This window comes from Trachurus trachurus, assembly GCF_905171665.1.
Source record: "Trachurus trachurus genome assembly, chromosome: 13".
Taxonomy (NCBI): domain Eukaryota; kingdom Metazoa; phylum Chordata; class Actinopteri; order Carangiformes; family Carangidae; genus Trachurus; species Trachurus trachurus.
In genome coordinates, this window is record NC_139892.1 from 38,006,568 (window position 1) to 38,025,070 (window position 18,503).

The window sequence follows — 18,503 nt, forward strand, 5'->3', positions numbered from 1 at the left end:
AAAAGCTTTTTGAATTGATCTGAGGCTAAAAGCCCGCCTGTCATCTCCTGTACTGGATGTTTTCTAACTGGAGAGCCAGAGGGACAAAGTGACATTTGGGCTGATGGGAAAAAGAGCAGAGGGAGGAGAAAAAACAGATGAGCAAGTGAGACGCACACGGAGGTGATATGATGGAGTGAGGGGAGAGAAAGAGAAGATGACATTACAGTGACTTTCTAAAAGGTCTGTGCACTGGCAGAGCAAGAGAGAAATGGATGGAGGGGACAGAGGAGTGAGAAAAAAGTGAGTAGTAAAAGAGGAAAACTGATGCCTTATCATTTCAGCAGAATATGATCAGCTGTCGTTTCCAAGGCCCTTTACCCCGTCTTCCTTCCTCATTTCCATCCACCTCCTGTATCTCTGTATCAGCTGAGTCAGAGGAACATCCTCTCCTATTCACAGCACCACAGCAATCTACCCCTCCTCTATCCCTCCCTCCCTCCCTCCCTCCATCTTTCCAGTTTTCCATTCGGCCTCTCTCTCTCTTCTTTAATCTCTCCTTCGAGAGTCAGGCAGGATGGTAATTAGAAAGCCAGAACCCACACAAATTCAAATGCGCACGCACACACACACACACACACACACACACACACACACACACACACACACGGTGTGAGACAGAGAAAGAGGAGCAGAAGAGAATATTAAAGGAGGTAGAATCAATAGATGAATTTCCTTGTGCTGACAGAGGTTGATCTCTCCCTGGACCCATAATCCATAGAGTGCATGTGTATTAAGTGTGTGTGTGAGGGAGAGAGAGAGAAAGAGGGGGAGGGGGTGGGGTGGGGTGGTGAAGGGTAATGCTGGGCAGATTATTCTTGCCCCAGGGCAAAAATTGAGAAAAGGGAGAGTTGTAAAAATCCAGCCACTCCCCAACAGACACAGAGACAGAGAGATGGGTGAGGAAATGTCGATCTGTTATCTCGATGCTTCGGTCGTACACTTTTCTGCCAGCGCAGCAGTTGAACTGAAAACCTGAGTGTGTGAGGAAACTGAGATGAGGAAAAAAAAGAGAGTTGCTGAGATGGAAAGCAGAGCTGTTAACACTGACTGCACCATGAGAGCAGCTTTTAACTCTCTGTCCCTCTCCCATCCTCCCATCCTCCCATCCTCCTCTCCTCTCTGTCCTTGTCTTTCACACTGTCCTGGCTCCTTCTTGCTTGATGTAGTTCAGCTCAGCTCCGTGAGTCTGACACTGCTGGTTCTGGATATATTATGACAAAGCTGCCTATCAATTGGCTCAGTTCTCTCCGGGTTTAGTTACGAACTATTAGCTACTGGGGGAAAGGAGGACCTCATTACAAGCTGACCACACTCAGCTGTTACTGCTGCATTCTTCTTGGCTCTATAATGGTCCTGTCCCTGCTCAGGCTAGTTGCTGCCTCTCAGACTGGGTTTTCTTGTTCTGATCAGATTTTGTATGTCTCAGTTTAGCATGTATGGGGAATTCCTCCAACAAAGCTAAAGGAAAAGGCTAAAGAAAGCCTGGCTCATCTGAAAAAGCCAGGCTTAAAGGAGAACTCCGGTCATTTCTGACCCCTAAATCGTTGTCCTGATGGTCACCCAGTGTTGGTTGGAGCAAAAAACGCGACTAAAATTGATGCAGGCAAACCAGAGTTACACCATGGCTACCCGACGCTAGGGATAGCCACAACGCTAAAGTATGAGGGCAATTTTTTCAATCACAACAAACACTCAAAAAACAATCAAATATCTATGGTACATGACTGGAATCCTTATGACACACTACTGAACCCATAAACTGTACGGTTATACTGAGTATAAACAGTATAAACTTTGTGTTTTTGCATTTAGTCACTCACCTCAGACAGACGAACTCTGAAACATCCTGGAAAGACATTACTATCCGATTGCAGAGCGCCTGCTCTCCCCGCCACAGAAACTAACACTTTCTCCTTGTTGTGATGATTTCTTTACAAAAATAAACGGACATTACCACTGCACTGCTCGACCGTTTATTTTTGTAAAGAAATCATCACAACAAGGATAAAGTGTTAGTTTCTGTGGCGGGGAGAGCAGGCGCTCTGCGATCACTTAATAATGTCTTTCCAGGATGTTTCAGAGTTGAGCTATCTGAGGTGAGATGCAAAAACACAAAGTTTATACTGTTTATACTCTACACTATATGAGTTCAGTGGTGTCTCTAAGGATTCCAGTCATGGACCATAGATATTTGGTGTAACTCTGGTTTGCCTGCATCAATTTTAGTCGCGTCGTTTTTTGCTCCCCCCAACACTGGGTGACCATCAGGACAACGATTTAGTGGTCAAAAATGACCGGAATTCTCCTTTAAACTATAGCACCATGTCTTAGTTAAAGAGGAACTAAGCAGGATTTCTCCCGTGGCTATGCTACATTTTTACCTTAATTAAAAAGCTCTGGAGCTGTTATGTAAGTTGTACAGCGCTCCATGTATTGATTTTTCGCTGGCTTCATTGTAAACAAATGCACATGACCAGGAGGAGGGTTAGCAACACAGAGGAAAAGCCACCAGACTAGCATAGTTCCTCTTTAAGCCTCAAGTAGCGATGTGCGGATCCATACTCAAGTATCGATGTTTCTGATACCAAATGTGTCCGTCCGCACTTATTAAGGGTTGCCAACTATTTTCATCCCTGCAGACAGTAATTTAGCTGTTTAGGACCTATTCCTCACTGGTTGGAAGGGATCTGCTTCCGCCTCTGATGATGCAAACTACGGTAGTTTAATTTAATGTGGCTGCACTCACAGACCTAAAGAGAGCAGGTTTGGATGTTATTATTGAAAAGTGTTTCAAATGAAATAAAAATTCAGATAATTTGTGATTATCCTCAAAAATAATGTCCTAAATCCTAAATCAATTTTTTTGCCACTAACAATTCAAATGAAACCAGAAAAGGATAGTCTGTGTTCTAGTGTCATTGAGTAAATATAATTCAAAACTGTCTATTTTTTTGTATAATTCACACGCTTTTGTAAAATGTATTGGTATTCGGTTTTACTTGGCATCGGATTGGAAAATAATCAGTGGTATCACACATCACCAGCCTCAAGTTTTTCCACTAATGGACTCCAGACTTATCCAATAGGCTGACCTGCATAGCCTCACAACCTCAGGTATATGAGAGATGATCAAAAGAGTGACAGAGGTGAGAGGTGGGGCCCTAATTTCTTGGCGCAACTCACGGGGGCGCAGCGAAGCGAGCCCTGACGCAGCTGGCGCAGTGGCATTTTCCTCCAGTGCAACAAGGTGCGCAGCGGATTCGGTAAATTGGTGGACTGCTGTGCGCTGAGATGGGAGTGGTCGCGCAGCAGGGGGAGGTGTCGACAGATTCGCCGTGGCGCAGTGACAATTTGTTGCCGATAGACCGCGCGGAGAGTGCGCCGAAAGCTCGCCAGCTCCAACCTGGTCTAATGTCAGCGCAAGGCGAAGCGCAGCCAGCGCAGTGGCAATTTGACTGCCCAGCGCGCAGTGCAGACACGTCACCAAGACCTCACAGGCAGATTTCCACACTTCCAGGCACATTTAAATGCAATTAATAATAATAATAATAATAATAATAATAATCATCACAATAACCCCTATTTATTGTATCTGAATCAGCACATACACCTATATCTATATAGATTGTCCCGTCACACTGATGACCATCAAAGGCTTGCGTAATGGAAACTCAGCCTGACTGAATTAACACAGATGAAACCAGGGAGGGACTGAGACAGCCGTGGATGTCCCAAGAGCAGGTGTTGACACTACACACTGTGCCGTTGCAGATGATCAGCTATTTATTTATTTATTTATTTACTTATTGATTTATTAGGGGCCAGCGCCGCATCGTCACGCGACCATAACAAATACAACTGAAAACAAATAAACTATCATCTCTCACAGCAAACCACAATCAGCCTCGGCACCATAGTGAGCAGATATTAACATCTCCATCTCAGGTAAATTCTAAAGAAAAAAGAAAAAGAGAGACGCTCCGCGATGCCTCGTTACGCCCAGCTGTTTGTTATGTTGTGATCTGTGCACACTTGTTTAAATATAGGTTACTAAATATGAGTGTCTTTATTAATGGAAAAGGGCTGTGTGTGTTTTTTTTTTTGTTTTTTTTTACTGGGCAACAGCAATCTGTCAGAGCAAACATCATAACCTCCTCCCTCCCAGACTACTTTTGCACCATCAGCCCGTGCGGTCTGTTCGCGTGACCGGACACTGCCAGCTTGGACCGGACCAGAACATCAGTTTCCTCCCGTCTCACTTGCTCTGACAGATTGAGAGCTGTTGCCCAGTAAAAAAAAACAAAAAACAAAACACACACACCCCTTTTCCATTAATAAAGACACTCATATTTAGTAACCTATATTTAAACACGTGTGCACAAACAGCTGTGCGTAATGGATGCATCGCGGAGCGTCTCTCTTTTTCTTTTTTCTTTAGAATTTACCTGAGATGGAGATGTTAATATCTGCTCACTATGAGCACTATGCCAGGCTGATTGTGGTTTGCTGTGAGAAATGATAGTTTATTTGTTTTCAGTTTTATTTGTTATGGTCGCGTGACGATGCGGCTCAATAAATCAATAAGTAAATACATAAATATAGCAGATAATCGTGTAGTGTCAACACAGCAGTAATCCATCCTCATCTTTCATCTGTGCAGCCTTTGATCTGTCATCAGTGTGACGGGACAATCGATATACTGTAGATGTGCTGAATGTGTATGCTGTAATCTGTATGTGCTGATTCAAATCTTCTCTTCCACGGTGAAATCAAACGTCCGCCTTGCGCGCGCGGCGGATTTAAAGGTGAGGAGAGGAGCTCATTTGATTGGTGAAGATCTGACTCGGCTGTGTCAAACCCACTCCACGCCTTCTCTCCTCCCTCTATGCCATTTGCGCCGGTGGGAGGGAAGTAGGCGGGATGCGCTCCGCTGCGTCTCGAAGCAAAATCGCAATCTGCTCCTGGCCACTCCCCGTTGGCGAAGCGAAGGCGAGGCGCAGGGCAGATCCGCTCCGCCTGCACCTAGTTCACGAAATTAGAGCCCGTGGAGTCTTTTTTTTTTTTTTTTACCAGCTGAACAAACGCTGCTTATAGAGCTGTATGAAGAATTTAAAGATAAAAAACAGTTGTCATTAATAAGGTCAGGGAGACAGCATGGCAGAAAACTGCTGACAGACTAAATGCAGAGGTTAGGCAAGTGTCACAACTTTCCTCTGTATGAAATTCACTTCACAAATGACCTCACCCTCCCTTAAAGTGGATTCAATTTTATCAGTAATCTGGAAAATAGCATAAGGATGTTTCATAACTACATGACAAAATATCACGTATCATATAAAATTAGTTCCACATTGGCAAGTAGCCTATAATGTAGCCTAATCTATATTTTATTTTCATAATATTTCTTTATTCTCTTAATTTGATAGATTTTCCCTGTGCTTGTAGCCCATTCAATTTCAGCTGTGTCACAGTAGAGAAAAGGCTGTGTCAGTGGGGAGGGGAAAATCACTAGATAAGTTCCCAATGCAAAAAAAAAAGGAAAAGAAGAAAAAAGGTTAAGTTTTTTAACATCTTTTTAAATCCACAGAAATGAAAAAGTGGAAAAGCTGAGGCGATGGCGGACTAGTTCATCTGTAATGCATAATTTGTACGGCTGAACTGTGCTCCCCTGCAGCATGGGCAGCGGAGATAACCGCAATGATGGTCACTGAACTTCACTGAACTTCTAAAATGTTCATCCCCATTTGTCATGCCATTATGATAGGGCGGCGGTAGCCAGCAGGGAACAGCCGGCGGCTTCAAACTGGAAGATCAGCAGCTGGGAGAATGAACGAGTAACCCCCTACTCCTCCTCATCCTCCTCCCTGCCAACCAACCCCCTCCACGACTTCCATGATGAACCCCAGAGCTGCTGCTTCACCGGCCGCTGACTGCAGTTGGACAGTACTGGACGGCAGCTACCAAACGTGAATGTGAAGTAAGCTGGTGAAGAACGGCGGACATGCTTTTTTTTTTTTTTTTTCCTGGAAAGATAAAGGTGAGAAAGAGGCCGTGTACAGTTTGGGAGCTGTTAGTGGCGAGTTTGACAGAATCCTGACTTTTCTAACAGTGGGTGGGTGTATTTTAATGAGAGCCTGGAGAAGGTGGCGGCGGCGGCGGCGGCGGCTTTGAATCAGAAGCTTTGAGTCTCAACTGAGAACATATTTTCATCACAGCTGCACAGGTTTCAATAGCAGTGCTGATACTGCAGTTTGTCCACATTACAGTACAAACGTAAAAAAAAAAAAAAAAAAAAAAATCAGTCTGGTTGCTACACTCTTATAAATGTTGGGTTAAAAACAACCCAATTTGGGTAGTTTCCCGACCCAGCGCTGGTTAAATATTGGACAGAACACACGCTGGGTTAATTTAACCAAACAAATTGGGTTGGTTCCCTTAAAGGCCTCATGCTGTTCACTTTTCTCTGGGTTTATTTACCTGCTGATATCCCTAACAAGATGTATCATTGGTTTTGAGTACCTGTGATCTGCTTAATATGGTTTATACTGCCCCTTTCTGTTGCCTCTTTCTGGAGCTCTAGCAGGCACAGGTCATTTGGCCAATCAGAAGAGAGAATGAGAACCTCTCCTCTGATTGGCTCACTGTTTTTGAGTGGCGTGTGGTCGGGCCAATCACAGGCAAGTAACTGAAACCTAAGCTGCATTCATAAAAATTGAAAAAAAAAAAAAAAACCAACTGGTCGCGGTGGGTGGAGTTACCTTGTGTGTGACATCACAGAAAGGAGGAAGTGCTATCCGCTCGTCTTAAAGAGACAGTTCCTACAAATGGGTGGTGTGCGTTTTTCCGTTTATGACCAGTTTGATGCATGGGGCAGTATATACGTGGCCCAGAGACCTCCCCAAGCACAAAAAAATAACCACAATCACATTTTTCATGCCATGGGGCCTTTAAAACAACAATTGGGATGTTTATACAACCCAATTGGGTTGTTCATAACCCAATAAAGGGTTCACATTGACTACACTGGTGGGTTCTTAAAACCCAGCAAGTTGGGTTGCTAAAGTACTCAATCCCTGAAGCTAGTACTCAACAGTGCGTCCCAAACTTACATCTTAACAACTACATTGTGGCAGGCTATAGGGTTCTATAGTAACATTAACTCAGACAGAGACTAACTTTAGATCTTGTAGCAGCTCCTGTGCTTCATATACCACTTAACTACAGGAGAAATGCTGTTTATTATCCCCTGCACATAAAGGAAGGGAGGTCACTAACCAAACACATTACTTCACTTATGGTGTCAAAGTGCTTATTTCCATAACAGTAATTGTAAATTTAGTAGAACATTGAATTAGTAAATTAGTGTGAAGAACTGTATCACTAAAGATTGTGTAGCTGTAGCAGATAACATCTGTGGTGATATTTAACAGAAATAACCTGAACTTATATTCACAAACACACTGTCCCAAAGCATGCTGGGAAACTCCTCCCACCTACCCCCCAACACGCTACAATATGAAGCCTTATGTAATAATATAAAGTCAACTATATGGTAAAACAATAGTGGTCATGTAACACACCCTGCTTTGTACAGAATTGAGTCTCATCCCATCAGTGGTCTGAACATAGCTGTCGGGGTGGAGTTAGTGGGTGGTGCTTGGTTGCGTATGCTCGAATGTCAACCCAATGTGTTGAGTTGTCCAAAATAAACCAACACAACGTTATAGAAATTACAACCCAACAGCTAATAACTCCATTCCCAACAGAAATAACCTAGCCAATTGGGTTCTCAGAATACCCAAATCAATGAAAATAACCCAATTAAATTAACCAACAGGCTCAACCTCGCAGTTGGGTTGAAAAAATAACCCAGCATTTTTGTGTGTGTGTGTATGGATATGTCATTATTGTGGACGGACTCTCTCACATCCCTGCCTTCCCTGCTCTGACTGTCGGCTTTAAGATTCAGTGGAGGTGCAGGCTGCAGAGGAGCTGCTTCACACTCAGTCTGACACACTTACATATCCACTGTTATTTAGAACAGCCTTGTAAAAAAAAAAGATCAAATGCTGCACACACTCACATGCTCCTGATCCCTAGAGTCTATGAAGTCTCTCAGTCACACAGGCAGCGGTGGGACAGATATCTAGCACGACAACTCCAACACGAGTACATCACCACAGCATCAAAAACAAACTTCACGTTGCCTTTTACGTTATTAAGTGTTGATGGGATGTAAGCAGACTGCAGCGCTTCTTGAAAGTTGCCGTTTTTCAATTCTCCACGTGTGCGTTGAAAACCCAGCACAGTTAACACTTCAACACCTTGCAGTTAGCTGTGTAGAGGATATTTTGAGATTACTAATTGGGCTTCACGAGTGAAACTACATGTGAGATCGCATGTCCTTTCTATCCAATCACATCGCTTTTCTCTCCTGCACTTTTAGAATATCAGTTCACAAAAGACCTGCCAGCACTGTGCTGCTTTTCACCTCAGCACACAAATAAACACATGTAGTCAACATTGCTTTTCTTGTTGCGTGCCTTGTACCTCAGCCTTGTCTCTTTGAAACTCTGTTTATATAATAAACAGGTTTTGAAGACGAGACGTTCTGCCTGGGCATTTGTGCACTGCGAGGAATCTGCAAGTGTGTGTGTGTACTGTATGTGTGTTATAAGCAGTTCCTTTCCTTTAATCACACCTGAGTAGTAAAATAAAAAGCCATGATTTTCAGCAAATAAGGCCCAAAAAGTGGCAATAATTACGATAATGAACGTGAAGAGCTCCAGAGTGCGGTGCTGCATGCATCAGTGTGGGATGATGAACTGCTCGGATGCTGCGGCTGCTCTGATTGTCAGGGTTTCTGTTAGAGCCCGGGACCAGACTGCAGAGAGGGCAAAGTGGGCGTCATGAGTCTCCTCTATTACAGTGTTCAGTGGAGAGGCCAATAACTCTGCCAGAGAGCTCCACTTGCGTTATAAAACGCTTTGCACTTAAAGTCAAAAGTATAAGCACTGCCACTGTGAGCTAAAATGGATGTTTTCACTGGAGCCGTGGATCGTACAGGAGGACAGAGAAGTCACAGCAGAAACCATCAGCACCCAGGCATCTGCTCAGCAAACTCTCACTTTAGTCTTTATGATTTATAGTGACCACACAGTTGATTACATTTGCCATATTGTTACCAGTGATGGGAATAGCTGCATTAAAATAAACGGCGTTACTAACGGCACTACTTTTTTCAGTAACGAGCAATTTAAAAAGTTACTGTTTCCCCCGTTACAATGCCGTTACCATTACTGACAATAAGATGCACCGTTATCAGCGTTACTTGACTCAAGAAGTACCATCAGAATATAATACACCCGTTTAGAGAGGAACTAAGTCCGGTCGCTTTTCCTCTGTTTTGATAACCCTCCTCCTGGCAATGTGCATTTGTTTACATCTATCACAATTAGTCCGGAGCTATTTAATTAATTCCACGGGAAGAATCCGGCTAGTTCCTCTTTAAAGGTATAATGCGTAGGAATTCCCCCCATCTAGCAGTGCAGTTGCATATCAGAACGTATTCTTGATGTTGCATTCACATGAAATTGGGCAGACGTCAGACAGACAACAGTGGTGGTCCGCCAGCATGAGGCAAAACAATACAGGCAATGTGACAACATGTTGTCATGGTGATGTGGTATTGTTTTACCGTCTTTCTCTGGTGGAGTAAAATGACATCCGGTTGGTTTTCCGACGGCCGTCTGCCTGACTGCACCTGAATGCAACACCAGTGCTTCCGTCCTTCCTCACACTACACAGTGGTGACAGTTTTAACAGGCCGTTTCCGTGGTTACCTACGGTCACGATGCAACATGGCCGCCTCGGTTCGGTGCGTCGCCCACTTATGTATTTGTAACGACTTGTAACAACTCATTCTAAGGAACCAGAAAGCTTTCATTGGTATGTGGCTGTGATTCCACTTCAGTGAAATACGTATTTATGAAAGCAATATTTGATTTTTGCTAATAAAAAGCCAAATAAGTTACATACTGGGGCTTTAATTAAAAAAATAAAGAAAATGACATTTAAGATTTAATTTTCAAAACATCCTCCAGCAAAACAGTACCAAAGTTAAATTTGAAATGTCAAATTGGAAAATTAAGAATTCAGAAATCAAATGAAAAAGCAGTTTGGGTTATTGATTATTCATTTTATTTTTGAGTCAAAAAATGCAGCTTTATTTTGAAAATGAAAAAGCATGTTTGTTAATCCATTTTAATTTGAATTATGAGACACATTTGCTTCGATAGTAAGGGGGCAAAGGGCTCAATCACTGACTCACTGACAAAGGGGCAGCCCACACACACTCACAGACTTCCTATGAACACACCTCTAATATAAGTCAGTGAGTGTGTGAGGAATTGGGCTATTGTGTCCATGGTACCTGCCCCTATGATAAAGATACATTCATTGCTTACATTCAATCAGTCTTCTTTGCAGCCAGTGCAGAAACATACCTGTCTATGGAAAGATGGCTGACATTCTCCACCTTGATGTTGTAAATGATCAAAAATTATAATTGACACAACCTTCCTGCTTCTTTGAAAAAGCTTTGGCTCTGTTGGATGATACCAGCTTGCTCTTCACCAATGAGCAGAGGAAGTTCAATCACCAAACTGAGTGTTGCTCAGTCTGAATCTGCTGGCAGCTCCAGTGGAGCGGCTGCAGGCCGTTAGGTAAACGCAGAGCTCAACAACAGCAGCTCCTACTAAAGCAGGAGAGAGTGATTTTCCCAGCCAAAAAAGCAGAAAATCAAACTGTTGACCTTTATTACAGAAGAAGTGCAGCATCTCTATGCCTGCAGGCTCAGAGTGAATGTTAAAAGAAGACACGGGCTCAGCGGTACCTGCTGTAAATACTGAAGCTGCTCTGAAAACACACAAGAAAGCAAAAGACGACTGGACCGTTTCTGTTTTCCTTTTTTTTTTTTTGCTCTGAGTTTGTTTAGACACAGAAGCAAACAGGCCACTCTTATCTTTCACTTCTGAAAAAGTAAAGCCTGTACTGTTTTATTAAATGTTTAGTTTGGGCACCAGGAGATAAATGGAAATGCAACGAATTGTAAAATAAAATCAGTAATGAGTTCCTTTTTTATCAGCATGAGACTGTGAATGTTGGATTCATCTCTACTTTTCCATCCCTCTGATACCACCCATAGGAGAGTCTGTTATATCTCTATATATTATCTATTATAGACCTGCCAGACCATGATTGGTTACGCGGTTACATAGTAAAGGTCATGACTCTGTGAGGTTCAGTTAAAGATTGTAATTTGGGGTTTGTTTAAGCAGACTACATTAGACGACCTTTATTGTCACGGTTACAACAATGGTTAACTTTGTCAAAGGCTCATGAATGATGGAAACAACATCAACAGCTACTGGTGGGAATAGAACACTGCTCTCCTGTGTCATGGTCCTGTATTGTTACATGTATACGGACCTTTCATATCAACTTGTTTTCTTGGTGTGCTAATTGATAAAAACCTGTCATGGAAACCTCATATTTCACTGATCTCATCTAAAATTAGGAATAATTGGGGAAAATCCAGTATCTTCTACACACAAAAGTTTCCCTCAACCTTTATTATTTGATGAATCATTCCTTTATCAGTTACCACAACATTGCTTGGGCCGGTACTCACCAAACAAAACTGCAACCAATTCTTAGGTTGCAAAAACGAGCAGTGAGAATCATTGCCTTTTCTCCTCCAAGAAGTCACTTATTATTGTAGTTTGGTAAACTTGGTATCCTCCATATCAGATCAGATTAGATTGAGATTTCACAAATTCTTCTCCACAAACAATCCATCCATCCATCCATCCATCCATTGTCCGCCGCTTATCCGAGTCCGGGTCGCGGGGGCAGCAGTCGGAGCAGGGATCCCCAGACTTCCCTCTCCCCGGACACTTCCTCCAGCTCTTCCGGGGGGACCCCAAGGCGTTCCCAGGCCAGCCGAGTGACGTAGTCACCCCAGCGTGTCCTGGGTCTTCCTCGGGGGCCTCCTCCCGGTGGGACATGCCCGGAACACCTCACGAGGGAGGCGTCCAGGGGGCATCCTATACAGGTGCCCGAGCCACCTCAGCTGACTCCTCTCGATGTGGAGGAGCAGCGGCTCTACTCCGAGCTCCTCCCGGGTGACAGAGCTCCTCACCCTATCTCTAAGGGAGCGCCCCGCCACCCTGGTGACAGAGCTCCTCACCCTATCTCTAAGGGAGCGCCCCGCCACCCTGCGGAGGAAACTCATTTCGGCCGCTTGTATCCGGGACCCCGTTCTTTCGGTCATGACCATAGGTGAGGGTGGGAACGTAGATCGACCGGTAAATCGAGAGCTTTGCCTTTCGGCTCAGCTCCTTCTTCACCACGACGGACCGATACAATGACCGCATTACTGCGGCCGCCGCACCGATCCGCCTGTCGATCTCGCGCTCCCTTCTCCCCTCACTTCCACAAACAATCAATTTCATAATTATTCAACCTGTAAAGCATCCCACCTTCGGAATTCATGGAATTCACTTTCTGCCCACTTTATTAAACTCCCTCATGTGTCATTTAAAAAGTCTGTGAAACATCTTTCTCTCTCAAGAACCTAATATATGTATACCTGATAGGTTGATTGTGTATTCCAAATGTACTTTTTTGTCTCGGCTATATTGTAAATGAGGTTGCTACCTCAATATATTTCTGAGTCTAAATAAAGGTTATAATAGCCTGATGTGTGTGTGTGTCTGTGTTTTATTCATGAGGGTGGTTGCATCACAGGTGTTTGGTGTGATATCTTACATTTATGTCCATCTTCATGCTTATTTAGAGGAGTCCTCTTACCAAGCACCTTGAGGGTTTTCCACTTCCTTGCATGTCTGCTCTGTACAATATTGCTATTACTTACTTTTAATATGTGCTAAAATAAAGAAACAAGTAACAAACAAACAAGTAACAGGAGGCTGATGCTTGTAAATCCACTAAACAAACTGTTTTTGTGCATAAACGTAACAGAACCACGTCCATCCATCATTAACTGTAGCCGAGTCGGATCATGTCTGTGCTTCACAAAAGATGTTCTACTGATGAAAACGCTCTCTGCCTTGAATACCACTTAATATTGCAGACTCGTATAATTACAGTGTGCATGAGGCATTAACTGATGACAACACTTAAGTCATGAACCCATCAGTACACTAACTCTGGAGAGAGGGAAGAGGCTTCTGGCTTTGTCACGGTCAGACTGCCTCATTGTAACGCTCTGACCCCCCCCCCCCCCCCCCCAGCGGTGAGACACTGATGAGGTCACTCCTGTGGCTCCATGTGAAATAATCCAGTTGGACCCTCCGCACTTGACCACGTGCACTTTGCCTTTGCCTGGAGCGAGTCGAGTGTCTTTGGTTGTTGGTTAGAAAGAGAATGATTGAGGCCATGGACACATTTCAAACTGTCATCTGTCAGCTCTCCAAACGCTTTGTAATAACACTCAATTATGCATTCTGGATGACGTTGCTAGGTTACAGAGCTGCCTAAGTGGCTGATGGGACCATCCAGTGGTGGCTCGGTGGTAGGCTACCGTGGGCTGACAGAGAGCAGCCCACACTCAGCCACTTTGGCAGCTCCAGCTCCAAAACATGTGCCGAAATCCACATCTGGTGATTAGGACGTGCAGATGGAGACGTCAAGTGGAGGAAACAGGAGGGAGCTCAGGTTTGGAGAGGAACAAAACTTTCACTGCTCAATTACCTTTTCATTTAATCACTCATTAGTCACGTTTTTAAATGAATGCACCGGTATCTGCTGTAGTTTTTTCTCATTTGTAGCTACTGCTGATTGGACAGCATGATTCAAGAAAAACACAAATCACTATGTAGGCATTCAGTGACTGTTTGTTGCATTGATTCATTCCTCTGGATATTGTTCTACATTATCTTTGTTTTAATACTATAGACATGCTTGACATTAATCGTAATGCTCTGCCTTGCTTCACCCATTAATTGTCATATTTGTGCTGTTGCATCCTTTGTTTCCTTTTTATTGCAGATATGAAGATGTCTGCTGCCTTTCGATCTTAAACACAGGGTTCCTACACATTCGACATTTCAAAATTCCATACTTTTTCCAGACTTCTTGGTCATTTCTTGAGGAGTAGCTTTGTTACCTTAAATGTTTGGTGCAAGCTGTATTTAGAATGGCAAAGCAGAGCCGCGAGCTCCAATAATTTGTGACATTTGAGTGATTAGATGTGTATCATGTAAATAAATTATGCAATTAATCGTTTATTCTGAATATGTATGCCATTATGTCACCAAATCATTTCCAGGAGATTATACAAAATAATTTCCCCAAATAATTTCACATAGGACCAAACCCAGAGAAGTACTAAGATAACTAGAGAATGCATTTCCTAAAAGGAAAAACGGGTGAATGCTGAAAGCTGGAAGCTGAATGAGCTGAATAAATTGCTGAATTAAGTGAAGAAACTGCTGACAATATCAAAACAATATCTGAAGAGTAAAACTAAAACATTTAAGAAGCATGCTGTATGAAATGGTTGGAAATTACCTGAACTGTTGAAGATTAGTATGAAGAAATTGAAAGTCTGAAGTCTACTCAAATAAGTTTAAAACTGACAGCTTGAAAAAATGGTCGAACCAATATCTGAAGAGTAAAAGTAGAAGTAGTTACAAAATACAAAATAATTTCCCCAAATAACTTCACATAAAACCAAACCCAGAGAAGTACTAAGATTAATATATTTCCATTTTCCATACTTTTCCAGACCTGGAAATGTATAAAATCTAATTTTTCCCTACTTTCCAAACATGCATAGGAACGCTGTACACATATCCACTGCTGTTACATTTAATTTCCTTTGTTTGTGTCTGCCTGACACCTGAACCCCGTTGTGGACCCTTGGACTCTGACATTGTCTCTGTAATCCCCCCGGCTGAGAGTTTAACACCAGAAAAATCTGAGGCTCTCATTAAGAGTTGTTTATTCTGAGGGGGGATTTTTCCCTCCGACACTCAACCGGTGCACCTCTGCCATGGAATAATCACCAAGCGTGAGCAGAAATTAATGCTGCTTTGTTGGTTGTGAAGGTGGCTTTTACTTTACTTTGCAGACAATCAGATTAAGCTCTACATTACTAGCACAAATAATGGGGATAATATCAGAACTCCTAGGTTTTTCACAAAAAAACAAAAAACGTTTTGGGAGCTAAAGATTTGAAGTGGTCTGATATCTGTTGCCTGAAGCCAAATCCCTTTTTATTTTAGTTTATTCCTCTTTTGTTGCTCACTGAGCTGCTCTCTCTCTCTCTCCCAAAAAAGAAAAAACCTGAACCAGCTCGAAAGACCCCTGAAACAGCCTCCTACGTGAGGAAGACCTTGGATGAAAACTGCCCACACAGGGATGATGTGTGTTTGGAGCAGAAATCACACACACACACACACTTGCAAATAGGGATCATGTCATAGAAGTTGTTAAAAACACAATGGTCTGTTCACTGCTGCGGTGACATGTTGATCGCCAACATGTGACAAATACCCATCACTGATAACACAGTGCAGGCTGTGTACTGAGGCGCTGAGCTGCCTACCTGATGCAGTTTTAAGAATAAACCCCAGCATCCTGCCTGTGTGTGGTTACACACCAACACAGCCAAACGCGGCTTAACTTTTAATTCCAATGCAAATCTCAAAGTTTCCAACGGTGACACAGGATGTCAGCTTCAGAGCAGCGTGGGAACAAGATGATAAAGAATATGAACCCTATAACCAAAAGCTAAAAATGATGTTTGGTTTTCCCTGGACCTGAACCCAGAGTATTATTGCATATATATATCGCACAGCCGAGTTTCTCAAAGGTTTCATCTAGTGCCGGTGTTAGGTACCAAATGTGTCCGGGGCCGCGACTGGCGATGACGTGGCACACCGTGATTGGTCGTGAGGATTTATAAAAGTTGTAGGTAGACGAAAGTGAGCTATTTATATTTTCTTATGATAACATTAAACATTTACACAACTAACAGTGATGAAAATGATTAAAATACTGTAATTAGCGCGGGCGTTCACAAACGTTTGTTTGACGTTGCCTAGGAGATCTGAGCCAAATCTGGAGAGAGTGTGTTGTTGAGCCTGAGACAGAGACAGGTCTGGAACTAAGTTCATTTTCTCCTGATGTGTCCGTCTGAAAATTGCCATTTTCATGTCAAACTGTCGAGAAGAGATGTGGCTTGTGAAAGATGAGTCCAATATGGGGCCAAGAGACTAACTTCGCCAACATCCGCGGTAGCATCCCAGTAACATATTACGCCACCACGACCAATCACAATGTGCCACGTCATCGCCAGTCGCCGCCCCTGACACATCTGGCAGCCCGAACACATCTGGTACCTACACCGGCATTGCAAGTAGGGGTGGGCAAAAATATCGATATGGCAATATATCGCGATACTTTATATTGCGATACGATATCGATATTCAATATTTAAATATCGATTTAAATTTTTTCTTTTTTTAAATATTTTTTTTGGCTTTGGATGCCTTTATTGATAGTATAGTTGAGAGAGACAGAGAGAGGGGGGATTGAGGACTGTAGCCTCTACATGGGGCGCCTGCTTAACCTCCTGCTCCACTCGACGCCCCCCAATATCCATATTTTTTCAAATAATAAATCATGTTTCAGACGTAAATCCAGTCCGACTTCCGCACCTCTGCTCCGCGAGGTGTCACTGTACTGCTACCTCAGACAGTGTGTTGTACATGCAAATATGTTGTTGTAACTTGCACTTGTATAAAATGGCATGGATCATTTGAATTACATTGTTTTGACTCAGTTTGTCCCATAAATTATCACTATCATCTGATGTACATGCAACTCAGATTTTAAGATGCATAAAGCCTTTTACATTTTTCAGTGAACTATGTAGAATATCGCAATATATCCCAAAATGTGGATATCGCAATATCGTATCGTATCGTGACTCAAGTATCGTGATGCGTATCGTATCGTGAGGTCATTGGCAATACCCACCCCTAATTACATGTATTGCAGATATCAGGAACACACGGGTGTTTTCTGTTTCTAACCGTTCCTGCAGTGAAGCCAGACCACTTTCAGCTTTCAAGTTGAATCACACTCTCTCCATCCAACCCACAGCAGCCACTTCTGTCCTACCTGTATATAAGTATGTCGTCGGTGGAGCTGTTGTACTGGATCTGGTACATGCGGACCCCCGGTATGTGGTTCTGCGGCGGCCACCTGATGGTGGCGGAGCCGGACGTCAGGTCCGACACGCTGACCCTCTGCTGGTCGGACCGGGCCTGACCTCCGCTGATGTTGGACTTGATGGAGGTGGGGATGTCCGAGGGCCCCGGGTCAGGGTCCAGCTTGGGGTCGAAGTGAGGAGAAGGGTTGACGACCAGCTCGACAGGCGCCGTGGCCTCCCCGGCCGCGTTGGAGGCGATGCAAGTGAACTTCCCTGAATCCTAGAGACCGAAAAGGCTCAAGTTTCATCTTATGTATTTTTTATTTTATTTTATTTCATTTTTATTTAAGGAGGACAATGCACATTAAAGCAGAAGTAAGCAATATTTTTGTGTTAATATAAGTCTTAAATAGTTATATCTTCCGACAGCAATCACTTACATAGAGTGTTTGGACCGAAACACGGGTCTGTCAGTCACTCTGCTCTGAGCCGAGGAGAAAACTTTTCTTGTATCCTACAAGTTTTATCCAATGAGGAGAGAGAACGGCATAAAGGGGCAGTCCTCTCTGTGTGTGCAGCCAAGGGATGCGCCTCAATGTGGTGACGTAGGGACGAGGACCAATAGATCCATGACGAGGGCGGGGGCTGCTAACTCCATCGGCTGACAAGACGTTATGGTGCGTTCAAGGCAACCCGTAACTCGTGTTTTTCCGACCTGTGAAGTGGTACCAGTTCGATCTGGTACGAGTTCACGGGTCAGAAGTTACGAGTGGCCGTTATAGTGACTTTCACAGGTAAAACAGGTCGGAAAAACACGAGTGGGTTGCCTGGAACGCTACAAAGTCGTAAGTTGTGACTTGAAGCTGTAATTTACGGTTTCAAAAGCCTGCCTGGAACGCAGCATTAGCCAAAACGACCGGATCGCTTACTTCTGCTTTAATGGACATAATAAAATGTAAAAGTGCCAGTGTTAGTCAACGGCTAGTTTCCGACTTGTAGTCCTCCTGACAAGGTGTTAAAAGCCATTAAAATAAACACAAGGACATGACAACAGAATTCATAAAACAGGAAAAACACACATGTATCCAACAGAAACCAACAGACAAAAAAAACTACAAAGAGAGACAATTAACATGACGCTACTATGACAAAAGAAAAAACAAAAACAGACTGTTTATGGATGGATAAGATGGATGAAGATGCAACAATTATGTGA

General features: G+C 43.3%; 1 protein-coding gene across 1 annotated transcript in view; it reads right to left on the reverse strand.

Annotated features, from left to right (window-relative positions):
- Window positions 1–18,503, reverse strand: part of LOC310995925 (leucine-rich repeat and fibronectin type III domain-containing protein 1-like protein) — a gene marked incomplete at its 5' end in the record, with an annotated part of 73,129 nt that overhangs the window by 26,954 nt on the left and 27,672 nt on the right. The window contains one exon of the mRNA XM_083985137.1: window positions 17,257–17,567. Coding sequence (XP_083841263.1) covers window positions 17,257–17,567 — 311 coding nt within the window. The remainder of the gene's footprint in view (window positions 1–17,256; window positions 17,568–18,503) is intronic.